Source organism: Suncus etruscus, chromosome 14, assembly GCF_024139225.1.
Source record: "Suncus etruscus isolate mSunEtr1 chromosome 14, mSunEtr1.pri.cur, whole genome shotgun sequence".
NCBI classification, from domain to species: Eukaryota; Metazoa; Chordata; class Mammalia; order Eulipotyphla; family Soricidae; genus Suncus; species Suncus etruscus.
The window spans coordinates 6288794-6310583 of NC_064861.1; the positions used below are offsets into that span (position 1 = coordinate 6288794).

The window sequence follows — 21790 nt, forward strand, 5'->3', positions numbered from 1 at the left end:
CCCTCCTTTTCCCTCCTTCCCTCCTTCCTTCCTCCCTCCCTCTTTTCTTCCTTCCTCCCTCCCTCCTTTCTTCCTTCCTCCCTCCCTCCCTCCTTCCTTCCTTCCTCCCTCCTTTCTTTCTTACCTCCTCCCTCCCTTCCCCCCCTCCTTCCTCCCTCCCTCCCTCCTTCCTCCCTCACTCCCTCTTTCCTTCCTACCTCCCTCCTTCCTTCCTACCTCCCTCCTTCCTTCCTTTCTTCCTTCCTTCCTCCCTCCCTCCTTCCTTCCTTCCTCTCTCCCTCCCTCCTTCCTTCCTCCCTCCCTCCCTCCTTCCTTCTTTCCTCTCTTCCTCCCACCCTCCCTTCCTCCCTCCCTCCCTTCCTTCCTTCCTTCCTCCCTCCTTCCTTCTTCCCTCCCTCCCTCCTTCCTTCTTCCCTCCCTCCTTCCTTCCTCCCTCCCTCCTTACTTATTTACTTCCTCCCTCCCTCCCTCCTTCCTTCCTCCCTCCCTCTTTTTCCCTCCCTCCCTCCTTACTTACTTCCTCCCTCCCTCCCTCCTTACTTCCTTCCTCCCTTCCTTCCTCCCTCCCTCCCTCCTTCCTTCCTCCCTCCCTCCTTCCCTCCTCCTTCCTTCCTTTTCCTTCCTTCCTTCCTCCCTTCCTTCCTTCCTTCCTTCCGTCCTTCCTTCCTTCCTTCCTTCCTTCCTTCCTCCCTCCCTCCCTCCCTCCCTCCCTCCCTCCCTCCCTCCCTCCCTTCCTTCCTTCCTTCCTTCCTTCCTTCCTTCCTTCCTTCCTTCCTTCCTTCCTTCCTTCCTTCCTTCCTTCCCAGAAGTGCTCAGGGATACTCCTCATTTCCTCTGGTGCTCACATGGATGCCTGGGAGTGAACCAGGCCTCAAGAATACAACCATGTGCTCAATCCATGGAGGTCTCCAATCCAATGCTATTGTAGATATTTCATTTAGTTATTTGGGGGACAGCTTAAATTTAACCTTTTAATTTTTAAAGTGTAGAGTCCCTAAAATTGTATATCTTAGAAGACAGATTTTCACATATAAAAGTAAACCACGAATCTTTCTGATGTCATTACTTTTAATTTCTAATGTGAAGAATCTGTGAAAATCATTTAAATTCAATAACAATGCCTGCAGAATTCTTCTTGTTTTTGGGAAAAGTCTGAGTTTTATCTGAAATTGGGCCTTATCTTTATTTTAAAGAATTTTTGTGTAATATCAGGATAGAGCCCTGAGCTTCATGCAAGTAAGGCATATAATTTAATACTGAGTCACTTTCTTGGACTCAGAAAACTGTGTGTGTGTGAGTGTGTGTGTGTGTATGTGAGTGCGTGTGTGTGTGTGTATGTGAGTGCGTGTGTGTGTATGTGAGTGCGTGTGTGTATGTGAGTGTGTGTGTGTATGTGAGTGCGTGTGTGTGTGTATGTGAGTGCGTGCGTGCGTGTGTGTGTGTGTGTGTGTGTGTGTGTGTGTGTGTGTGTGTGTATTGAGCCATAGCTAGCTATACTCAGGGCTCACTCATGGTCTGTGCTTAGGAATCACTCTTGACTGTGCTCAGGGGTCACTCTAGGAGAACTATGGTTTGCTCTATACAACACAAGAGCCTTAACCCACTATATTATCATTCTGGTTTTGGAAAATTCCATTTTTAAATTTAAAAACTGTTAAGTAAATATAAAAGAGGTTCTCAAAAACTGCTTTGATCCTAGGTGTTTAAAACAAAGGAATGACCATCTTGTTGATTTTATCTCCCAGGGAAATGTTCTTTTATGTTTTATGCTTCAAAACCAATCATAATGGGATTTAGTATCTTTCCCTTTAATCTCATGAGGTGGATTAACCCTTCTTAGTCATGTTTTCCTGCAATGTTGTGTCTACAGTTACTGCTAAACAAAGGCAGAGTCACTGTATTTGGAGATTTATCCTAATATGGGATTCATATTCACATTTCACATTGCATCTGCTACTTAACATCTGACTGCACTGGACATTGGTATCAGATGTTTATACAAAAAACTGCTAGTACTGACTTCCTGCCTCAGGTTCAAATGAGAATATGAATCTAAACGCAGCCACTGTAAACTCTCAATTGATCACAGAATGCAGCTTATCAAGAGATTAATGTTTGTATCCAGAAAGTAGTTTCTTGAAGTGCTTTGGCTATAATTAAATTTGTCTATAATTAAAATTTAGTTCATGAGCCAATCTCTTTGGATAATATAACTGTTGACTATTGAAGTAGATATGATGTACATAAAAATGATGTAGAGCACTCACACACAAAAACCAATGCAATTTCGTACAAAAATGATGCATAGGGAAGTTTTTGCAGTGAAAAGCAAAGGGGGGGTCATTTTCATGCTGTCCATCATCCCCTTTTGATAGTTTAGTAAAAGTTTATTTCTTCTCATGGAAGATAGAAACATGCAGAGAATTTTTAGACATGCAAGATAAATGGCCGGCATTTCAACCCAATAAGATATTTTGTTTGTTTGTTTTTTGGGTTTTGGCTTTTTGGGCCACACCTGGCAGTTCTCAGAGGTTACTCCTGGCTCTGGGCTCAGAAATTAGTCCTAGTAGGCTTGGGGAACCATAGGATGCCAAGGAGTGAATCCGGGTTGGCCAGATGGAGGGCAAATGCCCTGCTGTGCTCAGGTCCCACTTGAGGATCTTTGTTAGTTCCAAACAGCTGAGTCCACATAGGCTTCAATTACCAAGACATACTTTTTTACAGAATGTTTTCACCCCTGGCTGCAGACACACCAACCCATTTAAAATGCAAAGAACAGTAACACTGCATGCAAAGCCTGACATCAGCTTGACTGCAATATTGCTCTTGCGTTACAGAGAGAACAGCACATGTAAAAAATAGTAACACAGCATGAAGAACATACCAGACTGCAGAAATTACCTTTTGCCCTGGCCGACCAGTTTCTCCAGGTTCTCCCTGGTCAAAGAGAACCAAAAAAAAAAGGATGGTTTCAGAATGCTTCAAAATTTTCCTAATCACACTCTGTCCACTATATTCTTCTTTAGATAAACACTTGTTGCTTAAATATACCTAAGACTCATCTACAAACCTACATTTTTTGTTTTGTTTTGTTTTGTTTTTAGTTTTTGGGCCACACCCAGCGTTGCTCAGGGGTTACTCCTGGCTGTCTGCTCAGAAATAGCTCCTGGTAGGCACAGGGGACCATATGGGACACCGGGATTCGAACCAACCACCTTTGGTCCTGGATCGGCTGCTTGCAAGGCAAACGCCACTGTGCTATCTCTCCGGGCCCTACATTTTTTGATACGATCAATCAGATAGAGAGCGACTTATTTAGATTTAATCAGGTTTAAATTAGATTAAATCAGGCTTAAATTTAGTTTTAATCAAGAAGACACTCCTTGGTTGAGTTTGGAGTGGACCATGGAAGGAGAATTGGGACAGAATCATAATCATCAATGGTGGTGAAGGGAAGAAAAGCAGAGCCTTTAATTCCGGAAGTACAAATATTTGCAGTTACCTTGATTCCTGCAGCTGAGGATCCAGGGTCACCCTAAACAAAGAAAGCCATGAGATTACTCCACAAGTTATGGATATAGGCATCATACAGAACACACAGCTACTTCATGATTGATGGGCCAGCTCTACTCCTGAAGAGTTGGAATCAACACCTCAGCTGTTAAAATGTCAACAGTGTCTAGGATCCAGGATGCCTTTCCTCAGAACATGGGTTTTCTCTGAATGAGGAGCACAGAAGCACATTCCTTGAAAGAAACGTGAGAATCTAGGTAAGAAATTCTTCCCTAGAGACGCTGCTTGTCTGCCTCATGAATCATGACTACTTATGACTATTGTCTTCTAGCTTTGCACTTAGGCCATTGAAATACAGTGTCCAGATAGAGGATGATGAATGTCTAGGGGAGGGGGCAGGGATACAGGTAAGGTACGAAAAAAATCTGGAGACAGAGTCCGTTTCCCCACAGGATACTACTCAGATTTCAGAGAAGGCAACTTCATGGCGAAAGTTGGTGTATTATTGAGAAGCAGAGAAGCAGATGTGTGGGAGTACGTAAGTGGAAGGTGCTAAGAATATAGTACCACTCATCTCTGTGCTGAGACCAGAAGGTCTGAGGCCTTCCAGCTCCTGCCACACCCCTGCCCTGGAAACAGGCAACAGGAGGTCGAGAGGCAAAAGCAGGATGCTGAGGCAGCCAAGTTGGATCACACGTACTGCCACATGTCAGCACTGTGGGCTTCTATGTCTTGGCTCTGAAACTAGGAAACTTCTAGAGGCAGAGATAAGGCCTCAGGCTTCCAGACCTGAAACACTTGGGCTTTTGTTTGTTTGGGTGCCACAGCTATTCCCTGGCTTAGTGCTAGCAATGCTTGGATCTTGAACCCAGGCCTTTCATATGCCCCAGCCCTTTGAGCTGCGCATGGGGGCATTTGTCTCCTTCCCACATTTCTTCTCGTTATTGTAGGCACCTTCTTTTTCAACTCAGCTCTGCCTCAGAGAATCATCACCTACCCACCCTTACAATTTCATGTTTACTCCTTTTTAAAAAAATAATACTTAAGCACCATTGTTACATATAGTTTTTTTTTCAAAGTTACAAAGTTGTTCACGATTAAGTTTCAGTCATACAATGTTCAACACCCTTCACCAGTGCGCATTACCCATCATCAATGTCCCTACCCCCACCCTCTCTCCTGCCTAACTCTGGGGCAGACATTTTCCCTCTCTCTAGCCCTCTCTTTCTCTTAACTCTTTTTTAGATGCTGCCTCACATTTACTCTTAACTGCATGGTGTGGGCTCCCTTGGTCTACAGGTCACCCAAGAATTATGTGTACATGTTCTTCCTGACTACTTGTTGGTATCCCATTAGACAACCTGCCATATAGGGTCACATTATTTTTTATTAGATTTATTTTCTATTTATATATATTTTTTGTTTTATGGGTGACATGTGGCAGTGCTCAGGGGTTACTCCTGGCTCTGCCCTCAGGAATTACTCCTGGTGGCCTCAAGGGACCATATGGGATGCAGAGAATCAAACCCAAGTTGGCCACGTGCAAGGCAAAGATTTATAGGATCACATTCTGTGGCTCCTTTTATTCAAATACTAAATTCATACATAGCAAATTCTTCATACAAATATTGTGAAGGAAGAGACAAGTATCAAAAAGAATGTGTTCACCAGTTCAGCAGCCAGGATCATAATGAAAAAATCTTTAGGGAGAAAAAGCTTAGGAAGAAGGAAATAATAAATTAGTTTATTAAGGAAAACATATCTGTGTTTCTTAGGCATCTGTAATTGCTATTAGTTGAAAATTAAAACATGATGAACTGTAAAAAGGACACAAGCACTGTCTTGTAAAATGATTTCAGCTCCTTTCCCCAATCACTACCATGCAATAGTGTTTCAACAGGAAGGGAAATAAGTGCAGCTAATAAAATAACATCTTCTGCCTATTCCTACTAAGTCAAGTCTGAAATGCCAATGCCATTGCAATATTTTGCACAGTAAGACTTTTGTATTCATGAAAGCTATTTGGATTTTGCTAACCTCTCTTCTCTCATCTTATTCACTTATTCAGACCTCACAGAGCTCCCAGGAGAAAGAGCAGATATTACTGTTTCCACTTCATAGAAGAGGAAATTGAAACAAAGAGATGTTAAATAAATCTTGGACTTCCTCAATTCTAATTTTTCTTTTTTAAATATGGAAAAATTATTGGTTTATTTAATTTTGCAATTGGGCACAAAAACTGTAGAAATACTTTTTTAAATTTTTTAAATTTTTTGGTTTTTGATTTTTCGGTCACTCCTAGTGGCGCTCAGGAGTTACTCCTGGCTCTGTGCTCAGAACTCATTCCTGGCAGGGTCAAGGGACTATATAGGATGCCAGGTTTCGAACCACCATCTGTCCTGTGTCTACTGCGTTCAAGGCCAATGCCCTACCGCTGTGCTATCTCTCTAGCCTGTAAAACTGTAGAAATCTTATCAATAAAAGGCAATATCTGGGCCAGATTGATAGCACAATGGTAGGGCATTTGCCTTGCACATGGTTGACCCGGGACAAACCTATGATCAATCCCCAGCGTCCCATATGGTTCCCCCCCCCAAGCCAGGAGAGATTTCTGAGCTCATAGCCAGGAGTAACCCCTAAGTGTCGCTGGGTGTGCCCCCTCTCTCTCTCTAAAAAAAAAAAAGGCGATATCTGACATGAACTACTGCTACTAAAAATCAACCTTATTTTCCCCCACTGTTTTCATAAAAAGTGACTAGATGATCCACTAATTAAGAATAGGGCCACTTGGGGCTGGGCGGTGGCGCTAAAGGTAAGGTGCCTGACTTGCCTGCGCTAGCCTTGGACGGACCGCGGTTCGATCCCCCGGTGTCCCATATGGTCCCCCAAGCCAGGAGCAACTTCTGAGCACATAGCCAGGAGTAACCCCTGAGCGTTACCGGGTGTGGCCCAAAAACCAAAAAAAAAAAAAAAAAAGAATAGGGCCAGATTTAGTTCTCATAGGAAGTGGAAGGAAAGGAAATGGCATTTCCTGAAAGACTGATTTATTTGTTGAGCCATCTTAGTAGAAGGTCAATTATGAGTAATTTTTTTTAAAAATGGAGAACTGTGAAATCTCAAGAAATTTTTTTATATTGCTTAAGTGACAAGGCAACTTCCGGGAGCCATTGATAAGTAAAACATTTTTAAGGACATAGCTGCAAGAAGTGGGGATTTATCAAGATGTCACTGCTTATCATCCTCATTATTCAGAGAGAGAAAATGAAAACATGATGGAAAGAGGTAAAATACTTTGCTGGATGGGGGGGGGCGACTTTTACTATCATTTGCACACTGATCCAACAAATACAAGTTACATGACAGAAAAAAAAAAAGAGAAACAATTGTGAGTAATGCAGTGATTATTTCTGTATGCACAGGAACAAAGAGAGTTCTACTTCTAAGCACAATAAATATTTTTTTGGCCACAATTGCCTCTGGCTCAGGGGACCATATGGGATGCCAGGGATTGAACTCAGGTCTGTCCTGGGTCAGTCGCATGCAAGGTAAACACATTACCACTATACTATTGCTCCAGCTCCCACAATAAATACTTTTATTTTCATTGAGAAAAATCTGGGCTAGAAAGAAACTGTCACATATGGGAATTTGTGTCACTGTAAATATACAGAAGACAGGATGGGGAATCAGTCAATAAAAAATATTGAGAAAGATGAAAGTATAAATACCATTTTTTAAAAATAAAAGTTCATTCAACAAATATTTATTATCAAGCACCTATATGGCTAGACTTGGATTGATGTGGGGTACATAATAGCTGGTATAATAAACTTTTTGCTTGTTTGTTTTATCTTTTTCAGGAGTTGGATGTTTCAGTTAAACCAGGAAGGGTTGGGAAGAATTGTGGAGGGTATTCAAGGTATCCTGAAGGCAAGTGGTGGCAGAACCAACCCTGAGGAAACATAAAAGTCTGCCTGGGGAAATGCACAAATCCAAGTTTCACTGGATAAATGACCAGGATGAAAAGTTGAGAGAAGGTGAACAGGCAAATGATCTGAAACGGCAAAGAGAATTGGTGCTGAGTTAGATAGGTCCTGCTGAGATGTGTCTTCCTTTGAGATGACAAGAATTGAAGGCAAGTTGGTGGCTCCAAACATATGTCACTCTGAGAAAGGTCCAGAGGATGCATATATATCCCAGTTCCTCTCATAGTGACTGAGATGGCATGCAGAAGTGAATGGGAACAGAGGAACAAAGAGAATGAAAAAGGGGGACAGATAATAATACAAAGAAGGTGGAGGCAGGTTTTTAGGATGACTAGAGAAAATCATGACTACTGGAGCAGTAGGGCAGAATCATTCTGTGAGCACTCACTTTCAATGGAGGGTACAAGGCTAAGAAACCCATTTCTGCATTTGTTGGTGGGATTAGCACTCTCAAAAGTAGATCAGACCCTTTCCATGATAACTTCACATAGTTATTGATTCTTAAACCTCAAGTACACTAGAGTTACTGAATACAGAAAAAAACCCAACCTAGTGATTTTTACATCTCTACAGCATTTCCAGATGCCCAGTTTGGGAAGGCTTAGATTGCTTTACCATCCAAAGCCACTGAGTTGGATCAAAATAAAACAAACAAACAAACAAAAAAAAACCTATCCTATTAAAGTGAACCAGTCAATGATGCAATTTACTTACTACATCAAGGGCAGAAAAGAAATATTTTTGATTTTACATCTTAGATTTGGTAAGTGATGAGTGAGTTTCACATATTGAATGCAGAGACCAGGAGAAGAGAGCGTCTAACATGCTGGAAACCAATTAGATGACAGAAGCAGGAAATGTCTAAAAAACACATCAAAATTGATATTCCAATTATAGGATACTCAGGGATGAATGCCATGGGTCAGATTACAGATTCTATATTACAGGAGCTCATTTACAAACCCCTGTTTAGAGCATGAATTTAGAGATGATTTCCATTGTGATGGAAGCATTTCTTCTATGTAATTTCAGTGAACTAATAAAACTTTTTGATAAAAAAAAAAGAAAAACAACCTGTCTAATTGGTTTCCATTTCCATGTGGTAAGGATACTAATATTTCTTGGCAAATGATATGTGTGAGTCAGCATGGTAAAGGATTTGCATTAATGTAAAAAATAAGTGTAGTATTCCTTTGAGATTTTCCTGGTCTTTTTTTTTTGTTTGTTTGTTTTGTTTTGTTTTGGGGCTACACCTGTTTGACGCTCAGGGGTTACTCCTGGCTATGCGCTCAGAAATCGCCCCTGGCTTGGGGAGACCATATGGGACATGGGGGGGGGGGAGGGATCGAACTTCGGTTCGTCCTACGCTAGCGCTTGCAAGACAGACACCTTACCTCTAGCGCCACCTTCCCGGCCCCTCTCCTGGTCTTTTCAAAGAAAAGAATTGCTTGCCCACTGAAAATCAAACTGTGTTGATTAGGAAAAAAAATTATTGCCTTAGGTTTTCAAAATGAAGCTTTAATAGTACATCTTCAAAAGCCTAACATTTGCTACATAACCCCCACCCCCAGAGACATAGTTCAGCATTGGCATACATTTTGTTCACTTGAAGAAACTGCTCCTCCATGCACATTTTCTTCCTTAGCAGAGATTGGCATCCATGACTTGCAAATCCAATCCAGCTAACTACCTGTTTCACTGAGGCCCATGAACTAAAGATGATTTTTTAAAACTGTTTTAATTCTTAAAAAATAAAAAGAATGCTAATGGTTCATGAGACATGAGAGAAACATAAAAGTTTCAGCATTCATAAAAATAGTTCCATTGGAATAGAGCCATGCTCATTTGTCCATATATGTTGCCGCTACCCTCACTTTACAATGACAAGAGTTGAGTGGTTGTAGCAGAGACCATATGAGCCTTAAAACCCCAAATATTTATTTTCTGGCCCTTTCTTGGAAAAGTCTGTTGACCTCTATTTCCAAGAAAAATGAAGAAAGTAAAATAGGGCAATTTTGGGTGGGGGTGAGGGGCTTGAAATTTTGATTCAGTAGACAAGGTATTCTTCTGGTTCCTTAAGTAGTTAGCCAATGTGGGCCAAGGTTGATTGCCACAAGATGCTTAAATTTAACAGAATCTAAAATGGGTCTATTCAGTGTTTCTCTCTAGGGGTGATCTTATCCCCCAGGGGATATTCAGCAAAGTCTAGAGAAGAGTTGGTTGTCTCAAATCAAGATGCCCAAGGGATTCTTAACTTAGAGGCCTGGAATATGCTGACCTTTCTACAATACCCCACCACTGACAGGTCAGATTAATGATGCTAATGTTAAATGTTCCGAGGTTAAGAAACTCTGGTCTAAAAAAAATTGAGAAACAACTTTAATTTCTAGGATGCTCTTCGAATTCCAAAACATTTGGTATTTGGTGATAGTAATGTATTCCTATCATCTGTGCCATGTTTATATTAATGTTTATAAGCATAAGATTTTTTTTTATTTTATGAGCATTTTTATGATGAACCATTATTCATTTGTACTGTAATAATTTTCAAAGTAGAATACTGTTATTCTCAACTATTATCTAAAGGGATCATTTTGGTGGGAGGGTTGGGCCACTTGGCTGGTTCCTGTTTCTAGAATCAGTCTTGGCAAAGCTTGGGGGACCACATGGGCTATCAAGAATAAATCTAAGTAGTTAATGTGCAAGGTAAGTGAACTGCCTACTGTACAATCTCTCCTGCCCCTAAGTGAATAAATTTTTAATCACTTAACTAATGAACTTAAATTAAAATTTGATTATTTCTTTTTTTTTTAAATTTGGTTATTTCTATGTTCAGCTTCTTAAAATATTTCTTTTATTAAATCTTACATGTACTGCATGTTAAATAAAATAGTTTTCCTATGTGAAGAGTAAATACAGACAAGTTATTATGATAGACTAGAAGAAAAAGACAGGTGTTAGAAATATTAGTCACAAAAAAAAGAAATATCAGTCATAAGGCCTCATCAATATATAGGCTAAAAAGATCACCAAAATGACAGTACAAATACTGATGAAAATATCTGAATGGAGTAGATTCAAGTTGATTTCATAGTTCCAAGCTGGCTCAGCAGTCTTAAAATAAGTGACATCAATTTATAATCCAACTATGTTCCCTCCCAACCCTTAAGTATATTTTTTGCTAAATCTGGGACAAATTTCTGTATCTGTATCTGTATATACAGTTGCTTATGTGAATGACTCTCTGTTTGCACATTAGTATCTTTATTTCTTGAAATTGAATTCCTGGAATTAAAGCTAAACATGTGACTAGAACATGTGACTTGTCATTTTTCTTCAACACATTTAAATATGTAGCTATGAGTTTGTAGAATAATTTCCTTGTCTAAAATAAATATTTCACTGTATATTTATATTTTGGGGGTGGTTGGGGGATTTGTGGTGCTCAGGGTTTACCCCTGGTTCTGCTATGTGGGATCACTCCTGGTGGTTCTTGGGTGACCATTGGTCCAGGGGATCAAATCAGGGTTAGCCCCATGCAAGGCAAGTGCCTTATTCCTGTGCTATCTCTCTGGTTCCTCAGTGTATTTCTAAATTTTGTAGAATTCTTCATTTCATAGGGAAATACAAATCAAAACAACAATGAGGTACCATCTCACACCCCAGAGACTGGCACACATCACAAAGAACAAGAATAATAAGTGCTGGCGTAAATGTGGGGAGGAAGTAATTCTCATTCATGCTGCTGGAAATGCCATCTAGTCCAGCCTTTATGGAAAACAATATGGAGATTCCTCAAAAATCTGGAAATTGAGCTCCCATACGATCTAGCTATACCACTCCTAGGAATATACCCTAGGAACACAAAAACACAATACAAAAATGCCCTCTGCACTATGTTCATCACAGCACTATTTACAATAGCTAGAATCTGGAAACAACCCAGATGTTTGACAACATATGAGTGACTAACGAAACTGTGGCACATATATACAATGAATACTATGCAGCTGTCAGGAAAAATGAAGTCATAAAATTTTCCTATACATGGATGGACATAGAAACTATTATGCTGAGTGAAATGAGTCAGAGGGAGAGAGATAGATACAGAATAGTCTCATTCATCTGTGGAATTTAAGAAACATAAGACAGTGTGGTAATAATACCAGAGACAAGAGATGAGGTTTGAAAGGACCAGTCTATGATATGAAGCTTATCACAAAGAGAGGTGAGTGCAGTTAGAGAAACAACTATGACAATGGTAATGAGTGAGAGAAATAGAATGCTTGTCTCCAATACAGGCAGGGGTTGGGGGAGGAGGGACATGGAGGCATTGGTGGTGGGAAGGTTGCACTGGTGAAGGGAATGTACTTTTTTATGACTGAAAACCAATTACAAATATGTTTATAATCATGGTGATTACATAAATATATTAATAAAAATAAAAAATTCTCTAATTTTTATCATTATTTATATAGCTAACTAGCCAGTTCATTCTCTGAAAACTCCCATTTTCTCAAAACAAAAAAACAAAAAAAACCCTCATTTTCTCACACAGAATATTTTCTGTCTAGACAGATACTCTCGTGTTCCAGAACACCATACCTTTTCACCAGGATCTCCTTTGGGACCACTCTCTCCAGCATTTCCCTAAGGTAGGGTGTTGGGAGAGAAATAATACAATGATAACATTAAACCAAGAGTACTTGTCATGATTTTAGTATGTTATTGCTCATTTCATGTTGTTTTTAAAGTCTAGTAGTCTATGAAGCTCATGTCCATACGTGGCCAGTTGCCTGCTTTGCTCATCTGAATGGCCTTATAACAAGAATGAACATGGCCAAACTATAATTTTACTCCATGTCCACAGAAAGCAATAATTTCTCTGGCTTCTTTGTTCTCTTTGTGTGCAGTACTCAGGGCTCACTCCTGGCTCTGAACTCAGGAATAACTCCTGGCAGTATTCGGGGAGACAAGATGGGATGTTGGGGATTAAATCTGGGTCAGCTGTGTACAAAGGAAGTGCCTACCTGCTGTACTATCACTCCTGATATCTTATGACTGCTTCTGGCAGGAACCTGAGCCTTCTTGCTGCTTAAGAAATGCATTGTCAGGATGCTTTCCCCTGACCATTGCCTCTATGTCACTGTATAAACCATCATGTCCTTTCTCCTGCCTCCTGGCCTAAGACTATTGCTGCCCTTTCTCCTGGTTTTGGTACCAACTCCACTATCCATCCCAAATCTCCAAGACCCCAAAGTTTATAGCATGGTTTTCATAAGCCACACCTTAAATATGGATAGACCTGGGCCTGTATATTCTGTAGTAATAAAATCAATGTTTTTACTTTCATTAAGAAAATTTCATTTTAAAAACCACATAAATGAATTGAGGGTAATAAATGTTTCTTTAGTTATTTTTGAGATTTCCTAGAGCCATTCTTTCACTGGCATCTTTCCATTCAAAGAGCAACGCACTGGGAGACCAGTCATCAGCTTATCAGTTTTTTGCTTCCTTAAATCCAGAAATCATCAAGTCAGAGAGTAGGTCATGGGGCAAATGTGGACTTTGAACCAGAGAAATAGAGCTGTTTCTTGTTATGAAAGGGACAGGGTTCTTTCTGGGGTTCAAAGAAATAAAGAATAACTCATTGAGGATGGCATTGTAAGCTATTGGCAACTGTCAGAGAGTAAGTCTAGTTATTCCAAGGAAAGAATAGTCCGTGTAACTTCTTAGGAGCCACTTTTCTATTATTTACAAAATTCTTGAAGTAAAAAAGGAGAAAACATTGATAATATGTCTTCAGGAGAAAGAGAGTGAGTGAAAGACTTTCACTCTTTTATCTCTATTTCCTTTTCTCTTATCAAATCAACATGAAGTGAATCTGCATGGGCATTAGTCTAGTGATGAATAGACCACAGAAGAGGCCCCCATATACAAACTTGCAGGCCTGTGTTGGTACTTCCCTTTCTCCTTTCCTGTCTCCACAGAAGAGCCATTCAATGACTAACTCATTTGCAGTTCATCACCTTTAACTGGTTGGCTGCTGAATAAATGCACCACTAACCCGTTAACATAAGAGATCTGTGATAGACAGCCTATGAGTGTTGTTATTAAAAGTGCTTAACAATATCTTTATTATTAAAGCAAACCTACTTTCTTAGTGGAAATTCTTTCCCAGGTGCTCCTGGATTGAATGGACTGACATGTGTCTCATCTGATTGTCCTCTTTTTATGGGGCAGCCACACCCACAGTGTTAGAGACAGCACTCCTGCCTCTCCATCTATCCCAATAAAGATCATGTTCCTTCTTTATTTAGTAATTTTGAGAAGTGAAATTATCTTGAAGAGGTTGACTGGATCTTTAGAGGTCCTTTAGGAGTCCATCTTCCTTATGTAGAGCATTAAGGACTGTTTTGATGGTTTCCTTTTGAACATCAATTGAAGACAGGAGAACCAGGTAACCAAGAATTTGTAACCCACACCAAGAATCCTAAAATCATCAGAACATGAGCCCAAAGTCATAGCCAGTCCTTCGTAGAGAAATCTAACCTGCTATTTTCCACTTGTCTGAGATTTTCATGGGGATTGTTTGAGGGGTAACCTTTAGTGTCTGACCCTTGAATTCCTTTAATCTAGTGAACTGAGATGCAGAAGAGAGATGTGTGACTACTGAGAAAAGCAAGAGAGGGGCCTTTGAAAGCCATTTAGAGAATGCACACAGAAATGCATTTTGCTCTTTCTCCCTCCATTTCCTTTACATATTTTTTAATTCAAATTTCTGTTAGTCCATTAAGAATCACAAAGTTTTCTCCCAGCCTTAATGAGCAATTTGATAAAGGACAGTGTTAGTTTTTTTAATAATAATTTTTTAAATAATAATCTGGATCTTATGTGTACTTTAATTTAGGCTCTTTAAGGCAAGGGGAAAGGTAAATACAGGTGCAATTATTCTTACCTTTTCGCCTCTTTCTCCAGGTTCCCCCTAAGCAAAGGATCAGAGGTTGAGTGTCATAGGACATTTAGAAACATTCATGAAGTGATACCAAACAAAACCAGAGAATGAAGCTTGCAGGCAAATTATTTTTTTAACACTTTCAATTTGGAACAATCTGGAGTTTTTACAAAATGTTCCTGATACTCTGCAGATACAAAGGAGGACAATGCAGGGACAAATCACTTTGTTTGAGAAGTTTCTTAGTCTATGTATGGCTTTTTATATTGCTCAAACATACAATCAGTAACCTGGGCTCATGTAGCTTTCCAACTCATTCAAAGTATAAATTAGTTTTGCCATTATTACTTTAGGGGATCCGGTCAATGTCCCACTTTGTTTGCCCCTCATATTACCAAAAATACTAAACCCTCCACTTGGCCCCTTCACAAGGACTTTCTTTCACTTGTGATCAATAGCAACATAGAAATTGGGGTCTTATAGGAGGCCTAACTAAGTACCTTTAGGAAAGAAACCAGCATATGGCTTTATCCAAGTAACTCTTTCTCTGCTCAAAATGATGACAGACCAGTCTGAGGACTGAAATGTCAAATGATGCTCAGAAGAGAATCTCAATTTCCCTTTAGTCAGGCTAGGACAGGGAATGGAGGGGGAGTGATGGCAGCGAAATCACAGAATCATGCTACCATTTCCTTTAAGGAATGTTCCAATAAGCTACCAGACTGCTTGAAACAATGACTTAAGTGGATTTTCATATTTTTAAAAGGTTATGTACCATTCCAGACATCAACTGCAAGGCAAGACAATTTCATTTCTGACCCTGGACTTTCTGAATTTCTGTTCATTTTTGCTGCTCCACAGCCATCCAGATGGTCGCTAGGCAACGGGAAAGCACTGAGGAACTACTGGAAGCTTTCATTCTTACCATGCCCACCCCCTCCCCTTTAACACTGAACAAGAGACGGAAAATGACAGGGGAATCCAATCCCAGAAGGAATATTTTCTTTCCTCTCCTGCAGGACAAACAGCAGGCCTATAAATCTGAGGTCCGTCCTACTGCCTGTCAGTAGCCGTGAGATCTGTGAAATCAGCTGACAGGCACATGCGGGTTCGGATACACACCAGCACAGCTGATGGGATTAGACACAAGTCCTAGACTTCCAGGGGTGTTTCTGCATCAAAGGACATGGGATTTGTCTGCCTGCTGAGTTCCAACAAAACAGGCACCACTCTTTTTCTATTTAATATTCACTTGTCCTCCAAGAAACCAAGCAAACTTGCCATCCTCAAGACATATTTTCCCTATTTAGAAATTCACAGGACATTCATTTTTCAATCTTGAAAATGCCATGTATTTTTTTTTTATGTGCTTCTTGTGATGAGCTGGTGGTGTTGTTGTAGAAGTGCTGGATGTGGTCAAGTCTGAAGGGAAAGCCAGAGGGACATACATGGTGACCAACATCTTTGGTCCACGCTAATAGCCATATTCAAAACATTGGCTTTCTCAGTGTGATTTAAATATGCCTGAATAAAGATTGCAGGTAATCACAGCATACTCATTATTCTGCATTTTTTTGTTTTGTTTTTGAGTCACACCCCGCAGCCCTCAGGGGTTATTCCTGGCTCTATGCTCAGAAATCACTCCTGGCAGGCTCGGGGGACCAGATGAGATGCTGGGATCCGAGAGCCACCGTATTTCTGTAGGGCAAATGCCCTACCTCCATGCTATCTCTCCGGCCCCATTATTCTGCATTTTTTAAAGTGAATAGTTATTGTAAACATAATTTAGTTACTAGTCACAAAGCTCTTTACTGTAACTAATCAGAAAATTGAGTAAAATGTTTATAGAGTTTTACCAGTGCAGCTGAAGAGAAAGACAGGGGCTAAGGAGCTTACCTGGACTAGGACCTAACCCAGTTTCATCCTTGGCACTACATGGTTCCCAGCACTGTCAGGAGAGACTCAGAGCACAGAGCTGGGAGCAGCAGTCCCTGAGCTTCACCGGGTGTGGCTCAAAGCTCCTGCCTGTCCCTCAATTAATACTCCTAAGTATAACCAGTGGATAAAAGAGAAATTATAGTAGTTAATCACTGTATGAAAAGCCAAGTCTCCAATGACTCCTCCTGGTTTTTACTTGTTCTTACCTTCAGCCCAGGAATTCCTTCCTGTCCAACTGCTCCAGGCAATCCAGGATCACCCTAAAAAAAGAATACAATACTGAATAAAATAGATAAGACTAGTATAGTATAGTATAGTATATAGATTTTTAGAGGAAAGAACCATTCAATGATGTAGTAGAAGAAGAGAAAAAAACAAGTCATTATAAGTGGCAATATAAGTTACTGCAAACACAAAAAAATTCTATGTGCCTTGGGCCATGATCACACAGGATTTATTTTCTTCTCTTTAGTTATTAAGAAAGTAGGATGTACAGCAAGCACACTACCTGCTATACTGTTGCTCTGGTCCCTCTGGCCAAAATTTGACCTAATCTCATTAAAGAAGGTATGTTCTTAGCACTATTTCTGATGCATTACTTGATAAGTAAATGCTTCTAGGATAGGTGAAGGTAAATAATGAATATTCCTATCTGTACTCTCAGTAGGTTTATATTCCCCATTTATGAATGATTTTCCAGATGACTAGAAGTCTAAATTAAATTAAGTAACATAAATATGATTTATGTATATTTAACTATTAAAGTAATATAAAGCTATGCTATCATTCTAGAATGTAAAAAATGTTATTATATTAGATTATTGTCATTGTCTTAGCCTCCTTCAAGAACTTTTACATTTTACAAACAGCTACATTATAATCTGAACTCTTGTATTTTTCCTTGATACAAACTTTCCAGTTTCCTTGGCAAACTGTTCACTTAGAATAATAATAGCCATTATAAGGAAATCTTGATATCCCATTTGTTCATAACAAAGAGTAAAAACTTGGAAACAGAATATACCTCCCCCCAAAAAAGACTATTTTTACTGTGTAACCAAGGAAAAAAATCTATTGAGTCTGCTTTCTTCAAAGAAAGTCCAGCAGGATATACTAATATCATAACTCATGGTTTAATGCAAATGAGAGTGCTGCCAAGGAATAATACAAACTTTGTTTAGACTTTCAAAATATAACCATGGTAGCCAGAATTATTTTTCAAATGGTTAAGCCCCAGGTTGCAGACAAAATACATGCTGAGATTTTGAAGCAAGGAAGAAAAATGCCAATTGGGCATCTGTAGAACATTGTGCATCATATATGAACATCCAGAAATTGAAGTGTGACCCCTTTTAGCTCTTTATCTTTTTTGTTTATTTGTTTTATTTGGGGGGGCACACCTGGTGACACTCAGGGGATACTCTTGGCTCTGCACTCAGAAATTAGTCCCAGCAGGCTCAGGGGACCGTCTGGGATGTCTGAGATTGAACCCAGGTCAGCTGCACAAGGCAAATGCCCTACCGCTATGCTATGGCTCTGGCCCTTGACCTTAATCTTAATAAAGTTGTTTAGAAATTCTTTTTTTTTTTTCTTGGTTTTTGGGTCACACCCGGCGGTGCTCAGGGGTTACTCCTGGCTGTCTGCTCAGAAATAGCTCCTGGCAGGCACGGGGGACCATATGGGACACCGGGATTCGAACCAACCACCTTTGGTCCTGGATCGGCTGCTTGCAAGGCAAACATCGCTGTACTATCTCTCCGGGCCCTAGAAACTCTTATTGTAAAAAAAAATATAAGCAAAAAGCTCACAACTGGAATTCCATCACCCCCCAAAAATTACTTTTATTTTGTGTTATTTCCTTCTAGTGTTCTACATTCATAAAGACAATTTTGTTTGTTTGTTTTGATTTTGGGCCACACCCAGTGATGCTCAGGGGTTACTTCTGGCTATACGCTCAAAAATCGCTCCTGGCTTGGGGGACCATTTGGGATGCTGGGGGATCAAACCACAGTCCATCCTAGGTCAGCTGCACGCAAGGCAAGAGCCCTACCACTGTGCCACCAACCCCGCATGGGGACGATTTTTTTAAGACCTTGCAGACTTATCACATAGTTTGATCTTTTTTAGGAGTTTTTATGATTTCTATGCCACATCTGTTTTCATGCAGAACTGTGAGCACCTTTAAACAGTTCGATGATTTGTTTAATCTGTCCCAATTTGTTGATGACTAAAACTGTTTACAACTTTTGCTATCAAAGTTGAACTCAACTTTATATTTACCTTGGTAAATATTTCTAAATTGCTTTTCTAAAAGGTCCCAGACATTTTTGTTCCAAATCATAGTTTTTTTGTCACATGGTTAAAGTTATAATCCTTTATTTCATATCTTATTCAATTTAATTCTTATAGTTTAGGTCACATGGTTGTGATAATGCTCATTTTTAAATTTTTTTTTTTTTACTTTTTTGTTTTTGGTCCACACTGGGCAGTGCTCAAGGATTACTCCTGGCTCTGAGCTCAGAAATTATTCCTGGAAGGCTTAGGGGACCTTATGAGATGCCAGGATTCAAACCTGGGTCTGTCCCAGCTTGGCCATGTGCAAGGCAAATATCCTACCACTGTGCCACTGTGCAATCTCTCTGGTCCCAACAGTGTTCTTTTTGTTTTGGTTTGTTTTGCTTTTGGGCCACACCCATTGATGCTCAGGGGTTACTTCTGCCTATGTGCTCAGAAATTGCTCCTGACTTGGGGGGACCATATGGGATGCCCCATATGATTGAACCACTGTCCGTCCTAAACTAGCGATTGCAAGGCAGGTGCCTTACCTCTAGCGCTACCGTTCCAGCCCCAATAATGTTAATTTTTAAGGTCAATTCCCACACATAATCACCCTCCAAGTGGTCAACATTTGCCACCATTGTCCTAATGTCACTTCTCACTGTTTTCTCCTTCCACTCTCCAGCCCTCTATGGCTTGATAATTTCAGTTTTGCTTTCCAAAGGGTCCTGAGTTCCTACCTGATCTCAATGACTTTTTTTCTTTCACAAAATTAGCACTGGGTAGCATAACTTTGTTTGTGGCTGTTTTTGTAAGCAGAATTCACTGCAGCTAAATTTTACCGTAGTCACTCTGAAAGCATAAATGTTTTCACATTTTCAGAATTGAAATGGGTATATTATATGGCAAAGCTGAAACATGTAGAACATTGTTTTCTAAAACATCAAAGGGGGAGGAAAGAAGAAGGAGTGACTCATAAATTTTATCAAGAAAATTGTATTCCAACTTCAATTAGGAGGCTAAGGAGCATTTTCCAATGTTCAAGTGGAGTCTTTCAGATCATGGGAAAGGAACGTTAGAGAGAAAGAACTGTGAGTTCTGAGGACCATGGCCAGCCTGTGGTATTCTTGTTGGCATGAATTCGCCCAGCATTTAGTGAAAAGTTGCTCTTTGCTCTGATCTGGGTTGAAATTTTCATGGAACCTTGAATAGAAGTAGACTAGATGGGCATCTTGATTCCAAAGATATTTTTTTGGGGTGGGGGAGAACACACTCGGTGGCACTCAGGGGTTACTCCTGGCTCTGCTCTCAGAAGCATTTCTGGCAGGCTCAGGGACCACATGGGATGCTGGGGATTCGAACCACAGTTCGTCCTGTGTTGGCCGCATGCAACTGAAAATGCCTTACTGCTGTGCTATTGCTCCAGCCCCCAGAGATCTTTTTTGAGTGAATAAAAGAGGCACACATAAACAATTTGAGACTAATTAAAGTGTCTATACCCCTCGTTCTGTATTCTTTTCTTGTATTTTGTGAAATAAAAAGGTATAATTCAAAGACAAAGGATATCTCAATGAAGTATGAACCATATGCCAAACTATATATTAAAAATTTACAGTGTGTGAAGAGAATATTCTCATGGAGTTATTTTGAGTAAAATGATAATGATACATATTATTGGATACTGTGCAGAAAGTATAGCCAAAAAGTTAAACCAAAGGAAGGGATGCACAGGGCCCAGAGAAAATATCAAAGGGCTGCACCTATGTTCTGGACAAAGGAAACCTGTTGATCCCTGACAACATATGGTCCCTTTAGAACTGCTGGGAATGTACGCTGAACATAGAGATGGGAGTAGAGCTGGCAACATGCTGCATAGCCCAAATCCTTCCAAAGAGGGGGTACAGTGTGTGTGTGTGTGTGTGTGTGTGTGTGTGTGTGTGTGTGTGTTTAGAGCTGATTCCATTGCTGGAGAGTCCTGTCCACTGATATGACAGCATTTCACATTCACAAAAGAACAGTCCTGAGAAAGCAGGTAAGAAAAATAGCAGCTGATACCTCAAGCATAGGTAGGTAGGCACAGGGTTTTTTATTTTGGCACTTTATATTCAAAGGCAGATCTGGGTTAATTGCTCCCAAATGATAATTTGTCTATGGAAGCTAAAAACTAGGTTGCAGGGATTTGTAAAAAAAAAAAAAAAAAAATTGTAAAGGGGCCGGTGAGGTGGCGCTAGAGGTAAGGTGTCTGCCTTGCAAGCACTAGCCAAGGAAAGGACCACGGTTCGATCCCCCAGCGTCCCGTTTGGTCCCCCCAAGCCAGGGGCAATTTCTGAGCATGTAGCCAGGAATAACCCCTGAGCATCAAATGGGTGTGGCCTGAAAAACCAAAAAAAAAAATTTGTAAAAAAGTACTGCTGCATTCTTTGCTTTGTTTCTTTTTTTTAATATAATTTTTATTTTGATCATAGTGTCTTACATATTGTTGACAATAACATTTTAGGTACATATTTACATAAAATCAGGGGAGATTCCCATCCCCAAATTGCCCTCCCTACCCCTCCGTTTTTGTCCTACCTTCCATTTCCTCTTCCCTCACCCCCAGGGCGGCTAGAATATGTGGTCCCCTCTGTATCCAACCCACTACTTAGTAGTCTTGCACCTGTTTGGTCTTGATGCCTCCCTTATCTCCCCCTCTAACTGTAGGCAGGACTAGCTAGTTCAAGTTGCGTGTTTTTGCCTGAAAAGGAGGAGATAAATAAGCTGGGGTAAGAGTCTAATACTCCCAAAATGGGTGGAATCCTTCTAGAGGCTCTCATCGATTTGGGAAATGAAGGAGAGAAAGAAGGTGAAACACTCCACCAGTACCAAAAAAGGTGTTAATTATCCAGTGAGGACTCCAGCTATATCGATAAGCACCACAAAAAACAGACGAAAAACAAAACAAAACAAACAAACAAAAAACAAAACAAAAACAAACAAACCAAAAACACACCATGGTCTTGAAATAAGAAACATGGCATAGCACATAACGAAGGAAAAGAAAAGAATAGAAAAAAATAAGTATAATTGGGGACAACGATTTCAATAATCACACCCAAACAAAGAAATCGACCAAAATAGATAG

The 21790-nt window shown here is 40.1% G+C and overlaps 1 protein-coding gene across 1 annotated transcript in view; it reads right to left on the reverse strand.

Annotated features, from left to right (window-relative positions):
* The window catches only part of COL25A1 (collagen type XXV alpha 1 chain), a 554610-nt gene that overhangs the window by 73146 nt on the left and 459674 nt on the right, over window positions 1–21790 (reverse strand). The window contains exons 13-17 of the mRNA XM_049786981.1: window positions 16599–16652; window positions 14458–14484; window positions 12105–12149; window positions 3503–3535; window positions 2902–2937 (exon numbers count right to left, since the gene is read on the reverse strand). Coding sequence (XP_049642938.1) covers window positions 2902–2937; window positions 3503–3535; window positions 12105–12149; window positions 14458–14484; window positions 16599–16652 — 195 coding nt within the window. The remainder of the gene's footprint in view (window positions 1–2901; window positions 2938–3502; window positions 3536–12104; window positions 12150–14457; window positions 14485–16598; window positions 16653–21790) is intronic.